The sequence below is a fragment of the Eublepharis macularius genome, chromosome 7, assembly GCF_028583425.1.
Source record: "Eublepharis macularius isolate TG4126 chromosome 7, MPM_Emac_v1.0, whole genome shotgun sequence".
NCBI lineage: Eukaryota > Metazoa > Chordata > Lepidosauria > Squamata > Eublepharidae > Eublepharis > Eublepharis macularius.
In genome coordinates, this window is record NC_072796.1 from 129,990,554 (window position 1) to 130,003,159 (window position 12,606).

At 49.1% G+C, this 12,606-nt stretch overlaps 1 protein-coding gene across 2 annotated transcripts in view; it reads left to right on the forward strand.

Annotated features, from left to right (window-relative positions):
• EFR3A (EFR3 homolog A) overlaps positions 1–12,606 on the forward strand; it is a 98,499-nt gene that overhangs the window by 55,410 nt on the left and 30,483 nt on the right. For both annotated transcript variants that reach the window (XM_054985562.1, XM_054985563.1), the window contains 3 exons: positions 5,747–5,882; positions 8,017–8,181; positions 9,281–9,395. In XM_054985562.1, coding sequence (XP_054841537.1) covers positions 5,747–5,882; positions 8,017–8,181; positions 9,281–9,395 — 416 coding nt within the window. The remainder of the gene's footprint in view (positions 1–5,746; positions 5,883–8,016; positions 8,182–9,280; positions 9,396–12,606) is intronic.

Genomic DNA, 12,606 nt, shown 5'->3' on the forward strand with positions numbered 1-12,606 from the left:
CCAGCACCCGCTCCTCCACCTCCGGGCTTGCCTCTGCGACCGCCGGTTCCTGCAACTTATCCGTCGGCCCCGACCGCTCACCGGTCTTCGGTTCCGACGCAAACCTCGCCGGAGTTTTCGGATTCCGAGGATGATGAAGGTCTGGCGTCACCGTCGGAGTGCTCTTCAGACGCGGCCTCGGATCCTTCCCCGGATGATACCGTGGGTGGGCCCCGCTCATCGTCCCCGAATGACGATTACAGGCTATTCTCCGAACAAATGGTGCGGATGGCCGCCGCGCTGGAGATAGACGTCTCCTCCACGACCTCCAAGCCCAAGAGTAAGCTGCTGGAGGCGCTGTATTCCGGGTCCCCCGCGTCGGTGGCGTTTCCCCCTGTGGAGGATTTTGTTGATAACGCTCTCGCGCTCTGGCAGACGCCGGTGTCCCTGTCCGCGACGGCAAAGAAGGTGGAACGGTACTACCGTTTAAAGCAAGATGATTGCCCGTACCTCTTCAATCACCCGAAACCCTCGTCGATCGTGGCTGAGGAGGGTCAGGCTCGGTTCCGTTCCGGTTCCTCGTCGGCCCCGGCGGACCGAGAAGGCAGAAAGCTGGATGGCGTGGGCAGGAAACTCTACTCATCCGCGTCTCTGGGATTCCGTATTGCCAACTTCCAGGCCATAATGGGATCCTATAATCTATTCCTGTGGAAGAGGCTGTCCTCTTACCTCTCCGACCTCCCGGAGGATCGCCGCCACCTGGTTAAGGCCCTCCAAGCCGAGGCCGTGAAGCTGTCAAAACAGCAAATGACAGCTGGCAAGGACGCCGCCGACTCTGCAGCGCGAGCGATGGCAACTTCGGTGGTCCTGCGTCGGCACGCCTGGCTCCGGTCCACGGCCCTGCCTCCAGAGAAGAAGGCGAAGGTGGAGGACTTCCCGTTCGAGGGGCCCCAGCTCTTCTCGGAGAAGACGGATGAGTCCCTCTCCCTGATGAAGAAGAATCAGCAGACGGCCAAGTCCCTCGGGGTCGCCCCCTCAGCCCAGTCGTCGGGTCCGAGGTATCGCTATGGTCGGTTCCGATCCTACCAGACCCCTTACCAGCCTTACCAGCAGCGTCAAGGGCGCTTCTTCTCGGGCCAGTCCTACGGTCACCGATCCTACTCTGCCCAGCAGCGTCACCCTTCCAGGCGCTCCGGCCGGTCCAAGGGCAGGCAACAGCCCTCTTCACCCAAGCCTTCGACCTCGGCGCAGAAGCCCTCGGTCTTCTGACTGCGCCTGAACGCTCCCCCGTTGGCCTCCGAGGGTGCTTCCTCTGCTGCCCAGTTTCTGGACAGGCTTCGACCTTTTTTGCCCTGTTGGCAACGTGTTACTTCTGACGCTTGGGTCCTGTCCATTGTGGCCCATGGTTACAAGTTGATGTTTACGGATGCACCCCCTCTCTCTCTCCCTCCCCGTTGTTCTCCATGTTGTGATGTTGTGTTACACAATAATGTTATGGAGTTGGTTACCAAAGGTGCTGTCCGGGTGGTCAATGTCTCTACTTCCCCATGGGGATTTTATTCCAGATACTTCCTTGTGGATAAGAAGGGTGGAGGTTCCCGGCCTATCTTAGACCTTCGAGGCCTCAATGGTTATTTGAAGGCTGAGAAGTTTCGCATGCTGACCCTGGCGCGAGTCATGGAACTCCTGGAGGTGGGCGTCTGGCTGGCCATTCTAGACCTGAAGGATGCCTACTTCCACATTTCTATATTTGAGGGCCACAGGAAATACCTGCGGTTTGTGTATGGGAATTCTGTGTATGAATATACAGTGTTGCCCTTCGGGCTAGCCTCTGCACCCAGAGTGTTCACAAAGTGCATGGCCACCGTAGTGGCATACCTGCGGTCCCAGGGTTGCTTTATCTACCCGTACCTGGATGACTGGCTCCTGGTGGGACCCTCGCCTGACTCTCTCCAGGCCCATATTGCCCTCACTTTGTCCGTGCTGGCTAGGCTGGGCTTGGTGGTTAATGGGGATAAGTCTATCCTGACCCCGGGCATGGCCATTAGGTTTATTGGGGTCCATTTCAATTCCCTGCTGGGTAGAGCCTACCTGCCCCCAGACCGGTTGGCCAGGCTTTCCGCTTTGGCCCGGCATTTTATGCATTGCCGGTATCAGACTGCCCTTTTGGTTCAGACTCTGTTGGGCCTTATGGCCTCCACCACAGGGGTGGTTTTCTTTGCGCGCCTGCGTATGAGGCCTCTGCAAAACTGGTTTGTCCGGAGGTACAACCCCCTCACCATGGGTCACCACCAGAGGTTTTCCATCCCCAGGGTGGTGCTGCGCTCTCTGGCCTGGTGGACTGTCCCTGGGAACCTGTCTGAAGGTTGTCCTTTCGGCCCCTTCCTAGCTGAGGTCACGGTTTATACCGATGCCTCCAACTTGGGATGGGGAGGGCGCTGTGGACAGCTTTCGGCTCAGGGCATCGGGTCCCCATCTGAGGCATCCATGCATATCAACCTTCTTGAGCTTAGGGCGATCCGTTACTCCCTCGCTTCTTTTGCAGATGCCATTCGGAACAGGAGGGTTCAGGTCCTGTCGGACAATACCACGGCCTGCTACTACCTCAACAAGCAGGGAGGGACGGTCTCGCTCAAGCTCTGCAAGGAGGCAACGACTCTATGGAATTGGGCCATGGTCAACAACGTCCTTCCCAGAGCCGTGCACATTGCCGGGGATCTCAACACCTCGGCGGATGCGCTGAGCAGGGTGTTTTTGCCTCAGCACGAGTGGTCCCTAAACAGGGTTTACCTCGACCAGGTTTTCCGCACATGGGGCACGCCGTTGGTCGACCTTTTCGCCACTGCCCGCAACAAACAGGCCCCGCTGTTCTGCTCCCGGGCCGGCATTGGCCGCCACTCCCTAGGGGATGCCTTCCAAATACCTTGGTCCCCAGGGCTCTTTTATGCCTTCCCGCCCTTCCCGCTCCTGTACAAGGTTCTTTCCAGGGTCAGGGCCTTCCGAACCCACTGTATCCTCGTTGCCCCTCGGTGGCCTCGCCAGGATTGGTTCCCCCTTTTACTTTCCCTGTCCCAGGGGCGATGCCTCCCCCTGCCTCACGCCCCGGACCTCTTAACCAGGGACGGGGTGTGGCATCACGATGTGGCTGTACTGAATCTGACTGCCTGGCTTCTGGGCACCCGGGAGTGAGCCTCTCTTCTGGAGTGCTTGGGGTGATCTTGAATGCCCGGAAACCGTCCACCAGGTTGTCCTATCAGAGGAAGTGGTCACGTTTTTCCCGGTGGTTGGCCCTGAAGGGGGTTTCTCCCTTTAGTTGCCCGCTTCCTGTCATCCTGGACTACCTCCTGGAACTCTGCTCCCAGGGCCTTGCGTTTTCCAGTGTTAAGGTCCACATGGCTGCAATCTCTGCCTTCCATGAGCAGATTGATGGGAAGACAGTTTTTACTCACTGGCTTTCCAAGCAGTTCCTGAAGGGCCTGTTCAAAACCTTCCCTCCTAGGGCCCATCCCATTCCGCAATGGAGTCTCTCCCTGGTTCTCTCCCGGCTGATGCTCCAGCCCTTTGAGCCTCTATCTTCTTGTCCCCTACCTTTGCTCACTCAGAAGGTGGCTTTCCTGGTAGCAATCACGTCCTCTAGGCGTGTTGGGGAGCTGTCTGCCCTGCGGTGTGACCCTCCCTTCCTGCAGTTTTTCCCTGGTACTGTCATGCTCCACACTAGCATGGAGTTTCTGCCCAAGGTAGTCTCAAGGTTTCACCTACAGCAAAAGGTGTTCCTCCCTTCCTTTTTTCCAACACCTTCATCCCCAGGGGAACGAGCACTACACACATTGGATGTAAAGCGTGCTTTATTGTTTTATTTGCACCGCACCAAATGTTTCAGGAAGTCTCCTGCCCTGTTTGTGTGTTACTCTGGCCCTCGCAAGGGCTCACCTGCTTCTGCCCAGTCCATCTCTCGCTGGATTGTGTCTACGATTAAACTTTGCTATCAGCATGCTGGAGTCCAGTGTCCCTTGTTGGTTACCGCTCATTCCACTCGAGCGCAAGCTGCTTCTGCTGCCTTCCTGCGAGGAGTGCCGCTCCGGGACGTCTGCCAAGCTGCGACATGGTCCACTGCAGACACTTTCATCAAGCACTATTCTGTGGATGTGCATGCACGACGTGACTCGGCTGTGGGCACAGCTGTCCTGCAGTCCTTGTTCAAGTAGACACTCACACCCGCCCCCATTGGTGAGATGCTAGTTACTCTCCCAATGTGGGGCTGCACAGAAGGACGAAGACGATAAACAGGGTTTCTCACCTGTAACTGTTGATCGTCGAGTCTCTTCTGTGCAGACACACATTCCCTCCCGCCTGCCCCGCTGTGAGTGCTTGGTTTCTTCCATTGTTTCTCCGGCGGCTCAGGTGAACTGAGGGAATGCCGGGGACGTTCGGATATATATGCATTCAAAATTGGCGGGAACACCGGCGCGCATGCGCGGTGGATCCGAACGTCCCCCTCACATCTCTTAGAGCTAGAAAAATCTTTTCCGCGGCTGGCCTGCGCCTGCGCAGTCCCAATGTGTGTCTGCACAGAAGAGACTCGACGATCAACAGTTACAGGTGAGAAACCCTGTTTTTGCGGTCGGTCTGGTGGATGGAGAGTCACATCCTTTCATGATTATGGCTCCAATTCATTTATTGGGATTTTCATCCCAGCCATTCTCCAAGGCACTTACTGTGGCGTACATGGCCCTCTCTGTTTTATCCTTGCAACAAACCTGTAGGATAGGTTAGGCCAGGGGTCGTTTCATGGGAATGTCTTTCCCTTGAGCTTGCTAGTTAATTGGTGTTGCTTAAGTTTTTTTTAATAGAAAATTTCTTCTTTCCTCTCTTTTTTCAGTCAGCTTTATGTATTGAATTATAGCCCACAACTCTGTTCGGCTCTGGGTTCCACCGCAGGAACATATCTCGCCTGTCATAAATGAACTACACTGGCTGCTTATTTCTTTGCAAGTCAAATTCAGGATGCTGGTTAGGACCTTTAAAGCCCTTCCCAGCCTAAGACTGATATAGCTAAAGGACAGCCTCCTGCCGTTTATCCTTGTGCACCACCTAGAATCCTTAGGCTGCCACCTGCTGGTTCTTCCTGCATGAGGCAGCCTGCCAAGCATCAGCCAAAAACCCTGCCTGTCCCACTGTACCTCCTGCTTTGTGGAATGGGATCCCAAAGAACCGAAGGAGGCTGTGTCTTTGGAAATGCTGCAAGGCAGTTTTATTTGCCAGGGCTTTTAACAGACTGTAGGCTGCGGACATCTTTTGGAGGGAGAGGGAGTTATCTGGGGTATTGTTTTGTATGTTTTCATAGAATCATAGGGTTGGAAGGGATCTCTGGGGTCATCTAGTCCAACCCCCTGCACAATATACAGACAGAGCCTCCCAGAGGCGAGGAGGAAATTAACAAACCCTCTGAGGAGCAATTTTTGCTGGCTCTGTAGAGAGGAGAAATCGGCAAATCCGTCCTATCTGTCTTTTAAAACTCAGCTTCCCAGCTAGCATTGCAACTCCCTTCACATGCGCGTCCTCGTGTAATTGTAGTTTAGCTCTTCGTTTCTGATGGGTGCTTGCAAATACACATGAACAGGTTGCAAACTGCTGAAAAGTCCAACAATGAATTGGTTGCCCTATCACTAACTCATGAATGAGATTGTGAGAAGAAGCCTCTGACCCAGACTTCTTAGGTGGCATGGAGATGTTACCTACTTTTTAAATTTCTTACATTAATTTATAGGCACAGTATTCTCATCATGTGATACAGGAAATCCTGGGACACCTTGATGCTCGCAAAAGGGATTTCCCACGAGTCCGAGCTGGGATCATTCAAGCCCTTTTACAAGCTGTGGCTATTGCTGCCAAAGGGTCCATCGGTGAGTATCATGACACTGAAGACCCTGAATTGTACCGTTTTTATGTAACAAACATTACAGCTGGTTATAGAGATTTCCATTTCTGTTTTACCTGTAGCTTTTTTTCTGTTCTGGCGTAAAATTAGCTCAGAGAGGCAATGTGGGATAATGGTTAGAGTGTTGGACTAGGATCCAGGAGTCCTAGGTTCAAATCCACACACTGCTTTGGAACTCGCTGGGCTATTATTGGTTAGTCTTTCTCTCTTATCCTCTCTCACAGGGATTGTAGGAATAAAATGGAGGAGACAAGAACGATGTTCTAAGCCCGCTTGAGTTCTCAGTGGGGAGAAAAACAGGGCCATTGTAGGAATAATATGGTGAACGAGCAGGATAAAATTGTGATGAATATACTGTTGGATTTCTTGAGAAAAGGGAAAAAGCCCAGATTCATTGTGCAACTTCTTGTACAAATCTCTTTTGTGCTCTTTTGAATGGATGGTGCAATAGTTGTGCAATAGCGTGTGCAATAGTTGGTTACCGCTCCCAGTGGAGTACCCCAATGAGCAAGAAGGAGACTTGCACCATATCTGTGCAATAGCTGTTAACGCTTTGGAGAACCACAATGAAAAAATTGTCCTGAGCGCTTTATGCCAGTTTATGATAAGGTGGAAATATCCACAGAAGAAAAATACTGCAGGGCTTTTCACATCCCTCATTGAAATCTCTGACAGAATGCTGATCCAGTAAACAAAGCTGCCGTTTCATTTTTTTTTTAATCCAAAAATCCTTGAGGCTATAGTGGCAGGACTGGATGATAAATGGTTCATTACAGAACAGGAAATAAATGGAAGGAGAGGGCCAAGAGCCGTGTGTGCACTTCAGAGACTGGCAGAAGGGGGTGGGGGGAAAGAACTGTTTCTGCTGCTTTTTCACAAAAAACTCTCTCCTAGCTTTGGAGGTCCAAAAGAAATAAGAAGTTGAAAGGGAAGGCCTCCATTAAGAGAAGACATTGATGGATGGAGAACCGTGATCATAGCTGAAAGCAAAGAACGTCTGTGGATAGCTTTTTAGAAAACAGAAGAAAGATAGACGTCTCTACTCTTTAACGGGGGCAGCCCAAAATGAACTTGAGTGTTTGGGCAAGAAAGCCATAGTGCAGGGGCCTAGATGAATATCCGATTTAGGCAGCAACCTGGAAGGTTTTTTCTCTGGTCTGCTCATGTACCAGTTCTGCAGTACCTGAATGGAGCAGCCACATTGGTGGGGTAACGTGGTTCTTTCTCATACAAACCTTGCATAGTTAAAGAATGATGCTTCTTGTCTGTTTCCATCCATATTGTCCCCCTGCCCTGCAGGTGACTTTATCATAGAAAAGAGCCATGTAACTCCCCCCACCTTCAGTTTCCTTCCAGCTCCCATGTGTTACCAGACTGTCCTAAGAGCTGACCATGAAGAAGTACTTCCTATTCCATTGACTGAATGTATTAACCGAGCTGTAGTGCACCGACACCCCACGTACACAATCTTATCTCTATCTCATCTTTATCCTGCCGTTCCATCGAGGAGTTCAAGTGTTCTCTCTTCCCTATTTTAACCAGACAGCAGCCCACCTAAATGAGGTAGATTAGGCTGAAAGATAGTGACTGGTCCAGGGCCACCCCATAATCTTCATAGCGGAGTTGGGGTATGGATCCATGTTTCCCCAATCCTGGTCTATCTGGAGTTGTCAGACGTTGCCTGGCAACCAGTGGGACCTGAGGTGGTGGGAAATGGGAAGGGACATGGCATTGTGTATGCGCAGTGACATCACTTCTAGGGAAAACCACAGTGTGACAACAGATAGCTCTAGGAATCAGTGGAAAAGCTGTAGTATACCATAGAGTTTCTGGCTATTCCTAGAGCTACTCAGTGTTAGTTCCGGGTTTCCCTAGAAGTGACATCATAGCACATGTGCCCCTGACTGGCTTTTTAAAATTTACTAGCAAGAGGCCTCCCACTACAGCGGGAGGTCTGACAACCCTCTCTTTCCCTCTCATCGCTATACTATACTAGTACATTTAGCTGACCTACCATAAACCCTTTTTTTTCTATCTATTGCCTCTGATTGAGCTCAAAGTTTAAAAAGTCACAGCTGCTGGTTTTGGTTTTTTTGCAGGCCCAACTGTCTTAGAGGTTTTCAACACCTTACTAAAGCATCTGCGTTTCAGCGTCGACTTTGAATTAAGTGACCGGCGTAGCTCAGTGAACAGTGTCTGTTTTAACGCAAACCCCAAGGAAAATGATGAGAGAATTGTCCAGAATGCTATCATCCAAACCATCGGTGAGTAATCTTAAGAAGTAATATGGATATTTGTCAGGGTGGCCCCTGTCATACTTTGGGGGGGTTGGGGGGGGGTTCACTGTCGGGCTGCAGGCCTGATCTCCCATGCCCTACTTTAAGAGTGCTATTGCTACATGTCAGAGAAGCTGTGAGAAGGAATGTTACCAGCGGGAATGTTATCAACGTTACCAGGGAGATGCAGCCAGTTGGCCGAAGAAGACCGGGAGGCCTAGTCAAAACAATAACTTTGTTTACTTTCACTTTACCTTCTTCAGCTAATTAGATGGGAACTTAGAACTTAGCTTAGAGTGGAACTAAGGGAGGAGTAGAATGGGTTGGGCTTGAAGAGTTTAATGCTTAGCAGGGGGAGGGAGCTGTTATTCCTGTCAATGAAATGTCTACTGTACTGAGCTCTTAGGTTATCAATAAATCTTTAACTCAAGCATCCTTGGGTTTGTGCAGTGAAGTTACTTGAAATGTCTAAGCTTGCAGTCTCTGACAATATCAAAAGTACAGACGTTGATTTTACATGGGCATCAGCAGGGCTTTTTTTCAGAAGGAACGCGGTGGAACGGAGTTCCGGAACCTCTTGAAAATGGTCACATGGCTGGTGGCCCCGCCCCCTGATCTCCAGACAGAGAGGAGTTTGGCGCGGAGGGCAATCTAAACTCCCCTCTGTCTGGAGATCAGGGGGCGGGGCCACCAGCCATGTGACCATTTTCTCCAAGGGCAACCCACTGAGTTCCACCACCTCTTTTCCCAGAAAAAAAGTCCTGGGCATCAGCCTTCTGTCCTAGCCCCTGAAACCAAAATAGAGAATGCCAGAGTTGCGTACTCCTTTCACCCTAAACACTGATTGCAGAGGAAATTGGGGACTGCTGGTGATGGGGTGTCTAATAATAATAAACATTTAACCAATCATGATGACTGAAAGGAAGGTGCATCATTTTGCGCTGAAAATTTGGAAATTGGCCATGTTAGTAATTAGAGAGGAGTTTCGCTTCAGTTCCAGTAAGGAGAAAGGGGTTGTTTTGTTTTTTTTAAAGCATTGTTCCTGGATTTCTTTTCCCTCCTGCACGATCTTTCTTTTCTCACGCAGGATTCTTCGGAAGCAACCTTCCAGATTACCAGCGGTCGGAGATTATGCTGTTCATTATGGGGAAAGTACCAGTTCTGGGGGCAGCTTCCCATATGCTGGAGACCAGCCAGTTGGGGTTGGTTCTGCTCATTCTGCCTTTGGGGCTCTTGGCAGGGAAGGAGTGAACGAGGAGACAGTTGTGTGTGTGTGTGTGTGTGTGTGTGTATTTCATTAATACTGTTTTAGTGGTCAGTTTTGACTTTAACATTTATTGTATTTAATTTTATTTAACACCGTTTTATTTATTTAACAACATTTATATCCCACCTTTCGGCCCTCACGAAAGCCCCTAATATTCTTTTTTTAGATTCATTTTCTAATTTACCCCAGTCCCACCTCGGGTTGCCAGATCCCCTTACCCTCCTGGCAGGAACGGGTGGGACCCGGGACTCACCTTTTTGAAGTCTTTGCACGAAAATGTCACTTCTGGGAGTAGATCCAGAGGAGTTAGCTGTGTTAGTCTGCAGTAGCAAAATAGAAAAGAGTCCAGTAGCACCTGTAAGACTAACCAACTTTACTGTAGCATAAGCTTTCGAGAACCACAGCTCTCTTCGTCAGATGCATGCATTTAGAAAGGAAGATGATGTCTGTTTGTCTCTGTGCCAGTTTCTTCATGAGGTTGATGGATTTCCTCTCCATTTGGCTGAATGCGGTGCTTTCCATGGTCATAGATCCAGAGGAGTTAGCCATGTTAGTCGACAGTAGCAAAATTGAAAAGAGTCCAGTTGCACCTTTAAGACTAACCAACTTTACTGTAGCATAAGCTTTCGAGATCCCAGAAGCTTACTTCTGGGAGTGACATTGTGTAGCCCGTGAGAGCACTCCCCCGTTTCACACCAGACTAATTCTTAAAGAATCAGCCCATTTGGGGCCCAAATTGGCCTGGCAGAAAGCACGGGAACACTCCCACGAGCTGTGCAATGACGTCACTCCTGAAAGTGATGTCGTCATGCCCCTCCGAGAGCATGCCCTGGGAGGCTTGTTCTCGTGCCTTTCTCCCCCACCAGCCAGTTGATCGGTTGCTGGGAGCGGGGGATCCCCTGCCCACACCAGGGAACTGGCAACCCTATCTCCACTTCAAACTTTCTGACTTCACTGATCTCACCCATGCTTCAGCCTGTTTCCTATGAAGCAAGTCCCTTAGATTTCTTTTTTTGCATTTTTTTATTCTATTAAGCAAAAAAAGGGGGCGATACATAAAAGATGGGGGAAAGGGGGGGCAAGCAAAGCAGATATAACACTGTATACTGCAAGGACTATTAAAATACAAGATACAAAGTCGTGATCTTTATAGCCATAACAATTAAATATTTTTCCAGAATAAGCAACACACAGAAAATTCAAACCTATTTCTACTCATTATTTTAGTAATAGTAAAAAAAGGGGGCAAAAGACAATTATTAACTCATACACTGCTTATTTCTTAATATAACTGATTACTGTAACCTTAAAATCTTTTAAGTCCCTTAAATTTCCATGGAGATTTCTTCTGTAGGATAGCCTCTAAAGTCATGTAGTATTCACACACACACACATGCACACACTGCTTATGATACTAACAGGGTCTTTTAACATTACCATTACTTTTTCTCCTTTTTTCTCCTGCACCAGTTTGGTGTAGTGGTTAAGAGCACGGGGCTCTAATCTGGAGAACTGGGTTTGATTCCCCACTCCTCCGCTTGAAGCCAGCTGGGTGACCTTGGGTCAATCACAGCTTCTCAGAGCTCTCTCAGCCCCACTCACCTCACAGGGTAATTGTTGTTGTGGGGATAATGATCATGATATGAGTGGGTGTTAAGTCATCCTGAAGGGCGGTATATAAATCGAATGTTGTTGTTGTTGTTCTCCCTAAATACTAGAACTCAAGAGCATTTGATGGGCAGTGGATTCATGATGGACAAAAGGAAATACTCAGTGTAGAATTTGCTGCCAGCGGAAGCACAGGGCACAGGTTAAGACAGGTTTAAAAAATGATTAGACAGATTTATGGAGGTCTATCAGTGAAAATCCTTCTGAGCCACTAAAGTGAAGAGCAGCTGGGGGCAACTTGTCCAGGGACCTATCCACTTGACCCATTCTACTTGAAACTTGGTGGGTCTTTAGAGATCAGGAAGCCCCTCACTCCATAGCAAGTTTGGTTTAATTTGCATGAATAGCAGCCCCCCCAGCCCCCCAGAAAGATTCCTCCATAGAGTATAATGGAGCCTAATAATTTCAGAATCCCCCCCACCCCCAAAATAACTCACAAATCAGAATGCAGACCAGCATGGGAGGACCCAAATTTTGGGAATACCAATATTTATGGCTTCCCTGGTACCTAAATCTGAGAAAGGTCCTGTCCAACACCGTCTATGAATAATCCAGTTTGGCCAGTTTGGTGTAGTGGTTAAGAGTACGGGACTCTAATTTGGAGAGCCGGGTTTGATTCTCCACTCCTCCACTTGAAGCCAGCTGGGTGACCTTGGGTGAGTCGCAGCTCTCTCAGAGCTCTCTCAGCCCCACCCACCTCACAGGGTGTTTTGTTGTGGGGATAATAATGACATACTTTGTAAACCACTCTGAGTGGTCATTAAGTTGTCCTGAAGGGCAATATATAAATCGAACGTTGTTGTTTTTGTTGTTGTTGTTGTTGTTATCCTTTGAACTGGAGATTCCAAGGATTGAACCTGTGACCTTCTGGATGAAGAAGAGGTCACTCCGTCTGAACTGTCCTCTCTGTTTTACCGTTATTTCCATCCACAACATTTTACATTTCACCAGCGCATCTAACATTTGCAATTCCTTTGTTAGGAAACATGTCAAATGTATTCATTGGGGGCATTTCAATTCTAGAAAAAGAATGCCTCGTTTTGATGGCAGGGTAGAATACCATTCTTAAAAATAATATTATTTATGACTGATGATTCATTAGGCCCTTCTAGTCCAGTTTTTCTCTTGTGTTAAGCCTCACGATCCGTTAACAAATCGATCTGCCTCCACAGTAATTCATGAGGGAACCATCCATCCACAGAACAGGCCCAACAAACCCTTCCGCAGTTGCCTAGAAAGTGCTTTGGCTGTTTGTAAAAATAGCTCTCCGTTCGGCTTTGCAGAAATCTGTTCACTTTAAGGCTCCATCGATTCTGTGGGTTTTGGAAAGAGATCTCTTCCTCGGTGGGGTTATGCCTATGTGGGCGCTTCTTATGAAACAGCTGAATAATTCAGAATTGTTCTGTGCTAATTGAGTTTCAGAGCCAGAGCTGAAAAAATTGCAGTGAATTAATTCAGATTAATTTTGTCCTAAGGGT